This window comes from Populus euphratica, unplaced genomic scaffold, assembly GCF_000495115.2.
Source record: "Populus euphratica unplaced genomic scaffold, PopEup_1.0 scaffold14.1, whole genome shotgun sequence".
NCBI lineage: Eukaryota > Viridiplantae > Streptophyta > Magnoliopsida > Malpighiales > Salicaceae > Populus > Populus euphratica.
In genome coordinates, this window is record NW_011499876.1 from 1,317,886 (window position 1) to 1,333,051 (window position 15,166).

Consider the following 15,166-nt stretch of genomic DNA (forward strand, 5'->3'; position numbering starts at 1 on the left):
TTTTTTAATGTTAAATTAGAACATTATTAATAAAAAAATATTAATTACACTGCGAAAATAATTACTGAAATGTTAGGTCAAACTACTAATAATTTTTCTAATATTAAAAGGATCATGACATGTTGCTAGATAATATACCTTATCTTCAAATATAAATTAATCAATTAATGAATTGATGATAAATTAAATTATTTAATTTATCTAATTTTATTTAATTAAAATTATAATTCATATTTTAACCAATATATTAGGAACTTAATGGGTCACAAATATTATAAATCATTAATCAAAATTTAAGATAGGGTGATTTATTTAAGTATGACTTGAAAATATATTTTAGAAGTTAAAGACTATAATATAATTAATACATGGATTATATTTCTAGACCTAAAAACATTAAGTAATAACTTAATCTTTCTAAAACTATCCTAAATTAATATGTGGATATCATTCAAGAGATAAATTTATATTTTACTAATTTATAGGTTTTTTTTCACATTTTCCTATAAATAAAAAATTATACCTTTATGTGATTGTTTGTTAGACATAAAAACTTTGTCAAGCACATAATAGAGAATTAACACTTCAGACATAATAATTTTTTTCTCTTCTAAATAGGAATTTAAGAGATTTTTTATTGATAATTTATATGAATTACTGTTGAAGGTCAGATAATTAGACAATTTCTAATTTACAAAGATTCAACTTTTAAATAATTATTTAAAGTTAAAAAAATCATATCTTTAGATATTTTTTTTAAATAACTTTAGATTTATTTAATAAAATTTTAGAGACTTTCAAATAATTTTATTTTATATTTTTTTGATGCGGGTATGATACTCAAGAAACCCAGCAATTTTAGTATAAACCCTATCTTGCATACATTTTCAATCCATATAAATTTTTTTAAACATGAATGAAATTAAAACAATAAAAATATTCTGCCGCCACCATTTACTCATTTCACTCTCCAAATTACTCCTTGATACATCCCACGTCTTTCTCTCTCTTTTGGACTCATCTGGTTTGTTTTAATCCTTAGCTAAACCCTTTCCTAAACCCACTTAGTCTTTTAGATTTGGAAAAAAAAGAAGAAGAGAAGATGGAAATGAAGAAATTTCTTTGCTTTTCTCCATATACTCAACCGGCATGTTCTTTAAAAGAAAGAGGGGTTGTTTTTGTTCTATTTAAAAAAATGCCCCCTTTTTCTTACTTATTTGCAATTTAGTCCAGATAAATTTTAATCAAGAGGATATTTACATGCTATTTTTCATTGTCATTCCTCTATGTTTGCTTGTAATGTATATAAGGAATCCCAAACCTAACTCGAATTTTATTTTTTAATTTATAAATTTAAACTTTTAGACCGGTATATATAATTTAGTTTTCGTTTAAGATAAAAAAAATTAAAACAACGACATCATAGAATAAAATACAAAACAAGAGACTACAGTAAAATTATGATAGTGGTCTACAACATAGATAAATTGTCTTTATATCTTTTTTTAATCAACGAAGAATAAAAAAAAATGAAATATTAAAAAATTTAATGATAGTGATATACAAGATAGATTGCTCGTGTTTGTAATTTGATTGGTTAATAATGAACAAAAAAATTATATTTTTAGTATGTATTGCCATCAAATTTACAATTTTTTAAAAATAATTGGATATTATATTATTTTTACTTTATTTTATATTGATTATTGAAAATAATAATAATAGTATAATACCTTTAGTTATAAAACATAGTCTGACTTAATGAGTTAACTCGATACCCAGATTAATTCAAGTTTAAAAAAATATAGAAATAATTGACCTGATTTAATTCGATAAAAAACTTGAGTCAACTAATAACTTGGTGTAAAATCTGATAAAAAACATGCTTGTATTTTTTTTTTATAAATAATATTGATCAAAATGATATCATTTTGATTTTTTTTTTAAATTAGTCAATTTAGATTTAATCTCTTGACTCAATGACTCAAGTAATGCTCTTAATTAACTCCCGGATAAAATTTCAAACTACAATAATAATAATTTTTATTTTTATATATTATATTTATATAATTTTGAAATTAAACCTTTTTTATAAAGATACTTTAGGAATAAAAATAATAAATATCATCACAAAAAACACTCCCCTCTTTATATATCATGTTTTTCAAATTCACTCTAACATTATTCAATGAATAAATTTATTTTTATATTTTTATTTTTTAACTAAATAAATTTACATCTTAATAATTTTTTTTTTTAATCTTAAAACACTAACCAAACACCACCGTGATGGTGGCGTTCAGAAGCATAAATCTTGTTGCAGAGGGATGTAAGGTCCGTATTGCAAAAGAAGACGATAGCACATTAATAAATTAAATTGACGACGAGTTAAATCAACAAATTCAAATAACAATAACAAAGGGGTGCTCTACGAGTAATTTAACTGACAAACTTTATTGTCTCGCAACTAATATACCATCTTGAATAAATTATAATTTAGTCCCTATGTTTTTGATAATTTTGTACGTTGGCTTCTTTGTTTTTTACAATCATAAATTAAATCCTTCATCAAGATTAATTGCTATTTTTTTTTTAAAAATTCCTAAATTATTCATTCTTAAATGCACTTTTAGTATTGTATGAATAACGAATATTTTAACAAAAAATAAAATAAAAATTCAATTGCTTTGAAAAACCAATAAAAAGCGTTTTTTTTAAACCCAAACTAATTTGGAGGTTCATCTTAAATTATTTGGGGCTTGTAATTGTTTGAGTTGAAGGGTCTAGTTGAAAATATAATTGTGATTTTTTTTTAAATTATTTTTTTTATGTTAAAATATATTAATATAATATTTTTTTTATTTTTTTAAAAAATATTTTTAAGATTGATCCAAAACATAAAAAATAATAATTTTTAATAAAAAAATTTAAATTTTTTAAAATTATAAGTTGTTCCCGTTTTTAAAGATCCTAAAAAAAATAAATAATCATTTCATTTAAAACACAGGGATTTAATAATAATTGTTATTATATCACAAGTAGGGTTTCTGTATATAGACGCTGCCTTCCCTCTCAACTGCCAGACCAAACTCTTCAGGATTCAACATGCTTCGCGCAGAAGGAGCCAAAACACCACCACCATTATTCTCTTTGTCAATGGAAACAATTGTCAACAATGAAGACCTGCTAACCGAAATCCTTGTCCTCCTTCCCCTGAAATCCCTCCTCAAACTCAAGTGTGTATCCAAGCACTGGCTTGCCCTCATCACCAGCCATGCCTTCTCTACTCGTCGCAGGTCATACCTCAACTCTGCCGGTGACCTTGTGTTCCAGGCTAACCGTACACTCGAGTTTCATCTTCTTCTGAATCTTGATTCCAATAATTATGATTCTGCCCCAGCCAATGTTTTTGAGAAAAACAAACCGTTCATGAAAACTAAGATGATTGAATCTTGTAATGGATTGTTTCTGTGTTGTGATGATAGCAATCCTCCAGAAAGACTTCGTCGCTATTATGGAAACTACAACCACACATATTCCTCAAGATTTTGTGTTTGGAATCCCACTAGCAAGAGATATGCTTTACTCCCTCCTCTGCTTTCATTGCCTTGTTCATTGCGAGGTATTCTACGTCTGGAAGGTATTAGTTTAGCTTTTGATCCTTCGAAATCACTAGAGTATAAAGTTGTGGCGGTATGCCAATACACTCTTTTAGAAAATTGTTATCAGATACAAATTTACTCGTCAAAAGATGGAACATGGAGGGTGTCTATCAGATATTTCAATCCACCTCCTGTCGATTTTCTTCGAGGTGTCTTTTGTAAGGGCACCATTCACTGGAATAGTACAGTAAGATTTGATTCTGGCCGTTCTCGTAAGGATGCTGGTACTGCTCGGAGTGCTTCTAATTTATATTTCGATATTGATCAAGAGCAACTAAAAACAATGCAACTGCCACGGGTTCTTGCTGGTGCATGTAGTCGTTTTCAAGTGTCTAGAGGGGGGCGATTGTATCTTCTTCGCAAATATGAAACAACTTCATTTGCACAATTTGATGCCTACCAGCTGCTTCAAGGCTGCTCTGGACGATGGTTTTTTAAGCACTGTGTTGATATTCCTAACTCTTTGATCTTCATCGATGAAAAGTCGGAGATTGTGCGCATCAAAAAAAGAGAAAAGAGCTTCAAAGCGTCATTTATGTGGCGTTATGCTAATGCCCATCCCTATATTGAGAGCCTTGCTTGCGTTTGATGGTGGCTCGTGAAGCATGGATGATAAAATTTCATGAAAAGTATGTTGTTCCCATTTTATTTCGTGTTTGATTTTAGCTGGATCTTTCATCTTTATTGAATTTCCTGAGATGAGATGATGTCAACCTGAACTGTTTTTGCACTAGCTGAGATTTATTTATTTGTTATTGCAATGAGTAATTGCTAGAGCTAAGCACAACACTTCAATGCCATTTACTATAATCTCTACAGGGAAAAGGGAAAGGAAAAGAAATAAAATGAAAGGCTAACACAAAAGGAAAAACAATGACACCTGCTACTATCTATTTCTTGGTGTTTTTTATTCTCTGAAACACAAAATTCCTGAGAAATAGACAGGGAGTAGTGCTACAAGTACACCTTTTAGTTACGAAGAGATTGTTGGGATAGTGGACACAGTAGGTTGTGTTTGTGCTGCGCAAAAACAATCATGATCATTGGCCATGCAATTTCCCTGAAAGAAAGCTAAGAGAGTTTACAAGACGAGGATGAGGCTCTTGATGCATTGGAAAACAGAAATAAACAAATGCAGCAACATGAGACTGCAAAAATGTAAATACACAGATATATGCTTCTCATCGTATTTTTATCCTTGTAGCTGGATGATCTGAGAAGTAAGCTGATCTTCAGACATATTACGTGTAGATGGGACATTTTCCCAGAATTGATAGTTTCATATTTTACTAAACAGAGGTGGTCAGTGCTCATTCTTTACAGTGCAATTGGGTGCCACTTCTTTACTGATCATGCACAAGGCGGATCCCACATTCTTTCACATGAAGCCCAAATTAGATGTCCATTGAAATCTGCACTTCGTCCCCTCCTTCCAACTGATCTACTAACATCCCGTAGCTCAACCATAACATATCGTCATTGACTTTTGGAATCCCATGAAAGAATGGGATACAAGTCCATTTTATTACTCCCTTGGTCTTATTGTTGATTTCAACATGATGCTCATGTTCAAACCTGGGTTCTTTACTGAAAGCATATACAATGCACAAGCTCAAACCACTGATCTTGAGACCAACATCCAATGGCACATCGAAAGATATCGAGGATCCCTTGTTTTGATGGCTAAACAGTCTGGAAGACAACATCCAGGTAGTAGATCCCTGTAGTACACGTGTACCCTTACACATCATAATTACAAAACTTCTTTCTTTAAACAACAGGGATTAAAGTGTTCCAAATCCCTGGATTTTCTACATGTCTTGCGCTTTTAACAAGTTTGCGCGCAACGGGAAGCTGCAGCTTAATTGTTATTGACTTATTGTCATTACTGTGTGATCTCTCTTTTTTCAAGATGCTTTGGGTTAAAAAAGAAAGAAAAAAAGGAAGTGAGAACCATTTGATGCAGCAAAACACTCGAAAGAGCAGTTATTTTGCTCCTTCACTTGTTTGTATTATGATGCCTTTTGCTCTGTTGACAAGTTAATTTAGTTGTATATTGATCTTCGGTGTTTGAGGTTATGATCCATTAATCAGCTTGTAGAGTTTTTCTTGATTAATGGCTGCTGCTTCTTCGAAATCCCAGTTACCAGAAGTATCCTCATCAACTTCTAGGTGCTCTTATCATGTTTTCTTGAGCTTTAGAGGCAAAGATACCCGCAAGAATTTCACTGATCACCTCTACACTGCTTTAGTTCAAGCAGGATTACACACGTTCAGAGATGACAATGAAATTCGGAGGGGTGAAAACATTGACTACGAAATCCAAAAGTCAATCCATGAGTCAAAGATATTCATAGTTGTGTTTTCAAAAGACTATGCTTCTTCAAGGTGGTGTTTAGATGAGCTCCTGATGATCATGAAGCGCAGAAAAATCTGTGGGCTCATTGTTTTGCCAGTCTTTTATCATATGGATCCATCAAAATTGTCTGAACATGAAGCATTTGATTGTCTTGAAGAGGAGAAGGATGGCAGGGTGGAGGCTTGGAAGGCAGCTCTGAGAGAGGTTGCTAATCTGGGAGGGATGGTTTTGCAAGATGGGTACACAACTTTCTGTTTTCCCCTTTGTATTCTTAGTTTCAACAATACAATTAGCAACTGAGTTTAACTTCTGGTTTAACTTCTGGTTTATGAATGTGGTTGAAAGAAATGTTTAACTGGAAACAAACTCATGGATCGACTAAATATCTCAAGTTGCTAATTATTCCTTGACCAGAGGCAGATATATCCAATTTCTATTTTGGGTTTATGATTTGGCAAGGAAATTTGGTGGATGAACTTGATCTGTGTTGTGAAAAGCTTCCTATGGCTGCCATGTTGCCTTGAAACTGAATAATAATGAAAGAAATAAGTCTAAATCGTTGTATAGGCAGTGCTAAAGGTCAAGGACTATATGTAGAAAGAATTTCAAGTTCAACCCCAGGTTTTATGCCCTTACGAGGTGATTCAAAGATTTGGTGTCGTAGCTTATAGATTATAGTTGCTAGATGGTATTTTAATTCACCTAGTTTTTCATATATCATTACTAAAAAAAATTCTTTCTTCTAAATTGCCCATTATGGATGAATTTGGTAAAGTCAAAGTGGTTCTAATTGTGATTATAAATAGGAAATTAATGAAGAAAGGCAACAAGGTTGCTACAATGGGCTCGGTCAAATCTTTTTGAGGAAGATGCCACCTAGGAGGATCTTGATGAGCTTAGCAAGGAATTTCTAGATTTCTGTGCAGATTCTGGAGGTCATGAATCCTTTCAATGAGGGGAAATTGTTACACTATGGAACAGGAAAGTATTAGATGCATGTGGGCTAAAGAATGAGTTGCGAGTTAATTATGTGATAAAGAAGAAAATAACAAAATTGTCATCTTGATGTAGTTAGGGTTTTAACAAGTGAAATTGTTATTAAAACAGTTAGTGACAGTTATTAGCTGTTAGTGGAAGTTTATTAGTTAGTTAGACAGTTAGAATTGGAAGGAAATTTAGCGTATAAGAGGAATGCTTTCTGTAATGTGTTTTTCAAAAAATAACTGAGAAAATCTGCCACTGTAGTTTTCATCTCTCCCTCTTCCTTTTCTGTTTCTCCTCCTCAGTTCTTTCAATCTCTTTGTTAATAAGAGTTCTTCACAGATTTCAGTGAAAGAAGGACAAGGATTTCGGTTAGCAGGTCTTCGCTGTTAACTACTGCTTCCATTAACAATGAGAATAATGGTGGTGGTGCTTTGCTTCCTACCGCGTAAAGCATGGTGAATCGTGAAGAGTTACAAAACTGAGAGACAAAGCAGTGTATAAATGCAAAAACCCTAGTTCTGAAATAATAATAATTATTTAATCCTTGAGTTTTTTAATGAAATAATAATTTAATTCTTTTATTTGAAAAGAAAAACTAATATTAAGTTCTGCATTTTCATACTCGACTATTTTCACATTTGACTATTCCACAAAGCTCGTTAACGCGGTACAACCTAAATTCTCAAAAATAAACGCAACAGACATTTGTTCCTCAATTAACTGAAATCCAATCTTCTATAAATTGCAGACCCTCATGAGATCCTAGCGTTAAGAAGACAAGAAAAGTTGGAAGAATGGTCACTCTATTTAGATTTGTTTCAAGGAAGCAATGGCGAAAGCCCAGAACGAACAAACAAAAGAAAAGAAAAGGATGAAATCTTATTCAAGCCAAGATGCATGTAAGACCTTAATGTCTTATCCCATGGGTGGATTGCGAACATGATCATACAGCAAACAAACATCTACAACGGTCCATGTTCCAAAAACTGGACATACAAAGTAAAATTACCAGACTCCAAGTCTCAATGTGAAACAAACTTATTGAACCAAATTACTGAGGATAAGGAATTAAAACACGAGCCTAACAGGCAATCCAAGCTTCGGGATCCTGGCAAACATCCATCTGCAAAAACAGTCATCCATTAAAAATCAACTTGCCAAAAACAACTGAAGTTCCAAAGATTAGACAAAAGGCGAGGGCTTTCAGATCATAATTTGTCTACATGCATTAGCCTTAACAGGTCTCCCATCAAAACATGTTACCATTTCAATGCGATATAAATAGTGTTTTACACAGGTTGAATTAGCAATCCCTCCAAGAATACATAAAAGAAAACCATTTCTACCATGGTGCCAGCTTGTTTTAGTAGGTATTCGGTTAACCATGGGAACTGCAACAAGGTGATTATGCAAGACTGTAAACTAACACAGAAATACCTGTCTTTCAATTAGCATATCTTAATCATTTCAAGACATTAGAATAACTCATCCTTGTATTTATGCAATATTAGCTCCAGTATATTGTAGAGAAAAATGCATAACAGAGGTGTGATTTGCAGAAAAAAACAAGCAGCCAACCAGTTTAGTCGTTTCCACATTTTGTTCAGCAAACCATCATTATATGCTTCAAAATTCAAATACTTTGAACTGTAACTTTCTATCCACTCCTTTCTAGTGTTCTTTTAAAGCCATCTTAATAACCATGCTTCAAGTCCGCTGATTTCATTAATACATAAAATGTTTAGTGCCTGGCTCATTATTTTTAGAGTATAATCAATTTAATTATGAGTTTAACTACCTTACAGTTTAACAATAACTTTACAATCATATAACACCCCAGTTGCACATTCCCTGTTTTAACTATCTTATTTTAATTCCATGTATGGCATCTTCCACAACGCACTCCTCCATTTGTACTTCAAATCCACATCACAACAACATCACACAAGGAAAGGGGGAAATAAATAAAGCAGGCATGCTAAAACATATTCATTTCAGTAAAACTGAAAATGATTGAAGAAACCTTAACATTTCAAAGAAATGCATGATTCTCAGAAAAGCAGCAAGCCACCACAGCCAATGCTTAGTGAATATAATAGATAACCCATCTTATAATTGATGGTAAAGGAACCTGGATGTGGCACAACAAGAAAAGAACATTTCCAACTGCCACAAATACAGATTCCGAATTTTGGTTCAGTGATTGTATATTAGCACATTATAACTTGTTGATTTTACATTGCACAGTCTACACAAGGAATTGAAAACCTATTAGCCTTGATGACCAAAAGATTCATCGAGGGGTTCATTGTTTAATCTAAGATACCTCCCATTACAGCTCAAAATAGGAAAGCTCTCTCATGCAAACTACAAACAACCTAATTCCTGTAACAAACTACAAGGATCCTTTTTCTCACTTATGTTAAGCTTGGGAACAAAGTTCCTATTAGCTACCATGACACCAAATCCTTTTCTCGTACATCTTCCCATGCCATTTCTGACCTCTTTCAACCCTTCGCTCCTCCTACTTTAAACTAATCACTCTTACAGTACCATGTATTTATAAATTTAACACCTTAATGGTAAAAAATTCTGAAAGAAAAATTTCCCTCAACAGGCCCTTCTGAATCCAGTCTTGCAGCATTCATCCTCTTAACGCATCTTTACATTCATCTTCATATCCTCATTTCAACTCTGCCTCAATCATAATTTTTTTTTTTGTTCATGTCAAGCAGTCACAGCCTAAATGTTCATGATAATTAATAAAAGGTAGACAATGATGCTGCACTCCAGTTGCACTTCTCGGTTTTAATCTTCCTATTCTGATTCTATGGCTAAGATCTTTGTTAATGGCCCCTCCTTTTTTGACAACAGAGCCTAGGAACCGAAAATGATCATCATGAGCACCTGTCCACAATAGAATCCAATGGCGCTCCCTTCTTTATTCCTTAGCTTTCCAACACAGAGCCTAGGAACCGAAAATGATCATCATGAGCACCTGTCCACAATAGAATCCAATGGCGCTCCCTTCTTTATTCCTTAGCTTTCCAACACAGAGCCTAGGAACCGAAAATGATCATCATGAGCACCTGTCCACAATAGAATCCAATGGCGCTCCCTTCTTTATTCCTTAGCTTTCCAACACAGAGCCTAGGAACCGAAAATGATCATCATGAGCACCTGTCCACAATAGAATCCAACAGCGCTCCCTTCTTTATTCCTTAGGTTTCCAACATTAATGTGATATACTCCCAATAAAAACTACATAAGACCCCAAAAGTTTTGAGGAAAAAAAGGCAACGCAGGCAAGTGAAAAAATAAGAAACCTCTTCAAAGAAAAGTAAAAATAATTTAAAGAAACCTTAAAATTACACAAAAATTCACAATTTCATAAACAAGAAACTTCAATCATCATAGAAAATACAAGAACAAGAAAACACACTCATGTTACCAAACCAAAATCACAAGTCAAACCCTAATAGTTCATATAATTATTAATTACAAATATATCCAAATCAGAACAACCTCCAATTTCCAATTGACAGCAACAAAAATCTCTGGTAAATCAAACAATTAAGAGACTGCATCACCATAATCAATCACAAGACATAAAAAGATCCAAACTTTTTCACAGAAATTAAAAAAACAAGAAATACCATTTGCCAACTACCCATAATTTCAAATCCAAACCAAAAAAATCAGTCGAATAAATCATCAAAACAGATATGAATCACAAAACCCACCATTATATATATTTTTTTAAATATAACCCATCTTACCTCGAGGAAAAAGACACACAAACCAACATCCTCTATATCAGTGGGAGTGAGAAGAGGAGTGGTCAGAGGAAGGAGCATAAATCTTGTTATAGACTTGCTCTCCAACAAGATAGACGCCAAAGGCTACAAGAGCGATGCCGAGGCCAGGAGTCGCGTGGCGGAATTGGTTGGTGAGCATGGGATGCTTTCTCCATTCGTCTCTTCTCCTGAAGAACTCTCCCGTTGATCCCAAAGGTTTCCCCATTTTCTTCTCTGTTTTTTCACTTTCTTTTTTCCTTTGCAGTTACTGGGTTTCCTTAGGTTTGTTTGTTTATTTTATGAGCTGAGCTCTTTGTTTGTTTTTTAACCTAATGTCCTAAAATGCATGTTCAATATAAAACAAATTTAAAATTTTGTTATTTTATTAAAAAAATTAAACTCAAAATTTTTTTCTTCAATTATATTTAATTTTAAGAGGATAATATATTAAACATCATAATTTAAAACCCAATCAACAGATCATGGATTGAGATGATTGATTTTATAATTTTTTTAAAAATAAAATAACATTGTATAAAAAAATTAATAACTTGGTTTTAATTAGGTTATTGAATTAATCAATTTTTTTTTTATTCAGGCTATGAGTCAGCCATGCCTGAGTACTTGTGAGGCTGGTTCCAGGTCCATTTAATGCACCATCCAAGTCTTAAAACAGTTGTAAATGTAATTAAAAAGTGTATATATTGATATAATATTTACTTATTTTTTTAATTGAGAAAAAAATAAATAAGACTAGGTATATGGAATGAAAAAAAATAACTTTATTTCATTTGTGCTCAAGAGATGTGCTTGTTACGAGAGACGGAATATGAGAATGGATGAGGTGTTTTAAATATATATTTTTTTAAAATTTTTTGAATGTGCTTGTTAAGTATTAAATTGATTTTTTTTTAAATATTTTTTTTCTTGTTTTAATATATTAATACTAAAAATAAAAAATATTTTTTTTTCTAGTTTTAAAATAAAATTTTTACACACTTTTAAATTTCGATTAAAAATTACTTAAAAAATAAAATTACACACTTTTAAATTTCGATTAAAAATTACTTTTATAAAAGCATCTCTTATCATAAAGCATTAGCTACTTTCATTAAAAATTCACATAATTATTTTCATGAAAAATTTCAGTAAATAAAGTATATAAATTATGAAAAAAAATATTTTTCAAGCAAAGTAATTAAGATAATATTAAGAAAATAATCTGCACAGATTACTTTAAATTTATATTGGAATAACTATCTATCTAATCTATCTATAAATTTGAGTATAGAGGTTCAATTAAATGGAAGGATTTTTTATCCACTTATACACCCCAAATAGTTCAGATAATATTTAAAAAAGTTTTCGTTCTATTTTATTTTGTGCATTTATATTTTTATTTGAACTCCCAATAAATTCTATTGAGTCTCACAATATATTAGATTAATATTTGAAAATATGGTCAAAATTGTGTTTCTTTAAAATTTAATTTTTTAATAAAATAATTTTTTTTATATTTTAATATCATTTTAACATGCTGATATTAAAAATAATTTTTAAAAATAAAAAAAATATTTTCATATATTTTTAAATAAAAAATATTTTAAACTACCACTTCTATTATAATTCTAAAGACTACTGTTCTTCACTGACTTAAACATCCAAACCTCTCAACCCTAGCAAGAGCTTTGAAAATAACTTATCCTAGTCCAATTTCCATTAAACCTCTTCAGCAATTGGTTGAATTGGTCAAGTCCCAAACTCCATGGACTCATGGTCTCCAATGAACTATTTGATTGACATTACTATAGTTTTTATATGATGGTATCATCATAGTTTTCGCCGTTTAAAAGGAGTAGATTTTTAAAGATATAGAAGTTATATTTCTTCTAATTAGATTTTTGTGATTGAGTTTTTAGTGGATTTATATAAAATTATAATATCTATTGATTAATTAAAAACTTTTAAATATATATAGCTGAGATATAACTATAATCGAGTTAATGAATAATATAAAATATTATATTAGTTTTTTGGTAGGTTATTAGAGTTTTCATGACAAAATAGTTGCAAATTAAAATCTTACGGGATTCAAATTTTATTATTTTTATTTTTTATTTAATTAAAAATACAAATTCGTGTAAATTTCAATGAAAGATACCCTGAGTAGCAAAAGTCGATATCCGCTGCTACCTTGAAACTTCTTTGAAAGCGCGCAAGGAGGAGCATTCCTAGAAATATGACAAACACAGAAGACAATTAAGCATCGACAAGCTTCAATGGTTTTATTTTTAAGATAACCAAATAGTTTTCATATCCTTCTCTCCTAATTCTTTCTGTTCAGGAATAATTCTCGTGAGCCCTTTGAGAGTTTTTCTTGTATTGATCGATGGCCTTTACGTCGTATACTTACCAGGTGTTCTTGAGTTTCAGAGGCGAAGACACCCGCAAGAATTTCACCGATCACCTTTACTCGACGTTGTCCAGGGCAGGGATTGTCACGTTCAGAGACGATAATAGCATCCAGAGAGGAGAAAACATCGAGTTAGAAATAGAGAAGGCAATCCAAGAGTCGCAGATGTCAGTTGTTGTGCTGTCTAAAGATTATGCTTCTTCGACATGGTGCCTAGACGAACTTGTGATGATCATGGATCGTAAGAGGACTGCTGGACATATTGTTCTACCTGTTTTCTACGATGTGGATCCATCTCAAGTTGGGGAGCAGACAGGGAATTATGCTGAAGCCTTTGCTAAACACCAAGATCATTTCCAGGATGACATGGAGAGGGTAGAGAAATGGAAGGCAACACTCAAAGAAGTTGCATACCTGGGAGGGATGGTTCTACAAGATAGGTATGATCAAATTATACGCATCCCATATTTCTGATCGCTACTTGATCTCGTATATAGTCGAAAAGACTACATACTTGATCTAGTAGAATCTTAAGCTTTAAACATTTTATAATGATGCAATTAAGGAAAACTGAAGCAGATGAGCTTTCCAAGGAAAGATAAAAGAAGGGCTGTGCGGAAAAGCATAAACAATATTGTTTTTCCTATTTAATCCTGCACAAAAGATTTCGATATGGTTAGAGATCCTGCACAAACTAACCTGTCTCATTCGATAAATTTCTTTGTTCTAAGAAAACTGCAACTTTTTTTTGACATCTTGAATAGAGTTTCCGTTTTGTTTTTTATTTGGTTTTGAGTTGCAGGCACGAGTCACAATTCATTGGAGACATAGTTGAAGAGGTAGGAAAGAGACTGGACTCCACAGTACTGCTTGCTCCATATATTGCCTGGCATAGATAGAGGCTGCTCGTGAAGAAGACGAAGATAATTGTATACATACTCTTTAGCATATGTATTTGGATTTTTGTTGGTTTGTTTCTCTACAAATTTATCTGCACTTGGATATTCCTCCAATCAGAGGTTGACCGCCATCTCAAAGGCGACCATGGTCGAGTTTGGAAAGGAAATGGACTCCATAGAACTGGGACCGAGCAAGATATAGTCATGGAATTACTCCAAAGCACTGGGACCAAGAAAAATATTGATATGGGAATCAAAATCATGTGTTCGTTGGTGCTAGCATTCTGTCTATCATAATATTTGATACGATCTTTCGAGATTATGATTAATGTCAGAACTTCTCAAGATCTCTCGAGATTACGATTTATGTAGCAAAAATGTGTTGATTGTTATTCCTATAGACATGTATAAATGCACATTGTTCTTGCAGATTTCAAGATGTAGCCCTTCATGATTTATGTTCTTCGATGAAATTGTTGAGTTGTAATATCTGTAGGGTTGCTGGTGAAGATGTTTTGGAAGCAAATGATGCATTCCAGGTAGAAAAATGGATATAAAGGGAGTTGAAGAGAGGAAATACTTGAGCAGGCAGTAGGCAGTGTACAAGGTGCACAGAAAGGATTTTCACGTGAAATAGTTTCTTTTGGTTTTTTATTTTTATTTGGGAAACCACCTTTTAAAAAATATATTTTATAGACTCAAGTGAATGAATAAAACTTTAATTATTTCATATTTTTATAAAAAATACACATCTTGGTTTGAAATTAAAACCTATTATGTAGATTTTAAATTTTTTTTTTAACATCATGTCATATCTCTTAAAAAACATCATAAGTTCGATTTTAGGTTACGGTTGATTATATGATGTAAAGATATTAAATTAATGTTTTTTAAATTTAAAAATATGATTTATAAATTTAAAAATATTAAATTGATGTTTTTTAATTGGTATTTCAAGATTAAGAACTTGAAAGTTATTTTCCTTGACGCTATATTGATCCTTCCAGGCCACACTCTCCCATCACTTTTCATTGCCACCTATTTATGGGTAA

The 15,166-nt window shown here is 31.9% G+C and overlaps 3 protein-coding genes across 4 annotated transcripts; all 3 read left to right on the forward strand.

The window, feature by feature from the left end:
• The first annotated feature begins 3,091 nt into the window (after positions 1-3,091).
• On the forward strand, positions 3,092-4,417 carry LOC105128448 (F-box protein At5g07610-like). The gene is made up of 2 exons (XM_011030122.1): positions 3,092-3,640; positions 3,981-4,417. Exons 1-2 carry the CDS (start codon positions 3,106-3,108, stop codon positions 4,127-4,129), a joined length of 684 nt encoding a protein of 227 aa, XP_011028424.1. The 5' UTR covers positions 3,092-3,105; the 3' UTR covers positions 4,130-4,417.
• A 1,361-nt stretch (positions 4,418-5,778) lies between these two features.
• On the forward strand, positions 5,779-6,321 carry LOC105128513 (TMV resistance protein N-like). Its single transcript, XM_011030227.1, has one exon. The coding sequence runs from the start codon at positions 5,779-5,781 to the stop codon at positions 6,319-6,321; it is 543 nt and encodes a 180-aa protein (XP_011028529.1).
• A 6,683-nt stretch (positions 6,322-13,004) lies between these two features.
• LOC105128449 (TMV resistance protein N-like) lies at positions 13,005-14,587 on the forward strand. Of its 2 annotated transcripts, XM_011030124.1 has the most exons (3): positions 13,005-13,387; positions 13,478-13,655; positions 14,018-14,587. In XM_011030124.1, the coding sequence occupies exons 1-3, from the start codon at positions 13,192-13,194 to the stop codon at positions 14,112-14,114; spliced, it is 471 nt and encodes a 156-aa protein (XP_011028426.1). In that variant the 5' UTR covers positions 13,005-13,191; the 3' UTR covers positions 14,115-14,587. The 2 variants fall into 2 exon arrangements, with proteins under 2 accessions (XP_011028426.1, XP_011028425.1); XM_011030123.1 differs by having other exon boundaries at positions 13,008-13,655.
• The last annotated feature ends 579 nt before the right edge of the window (positions 14,588-15,166 follow it).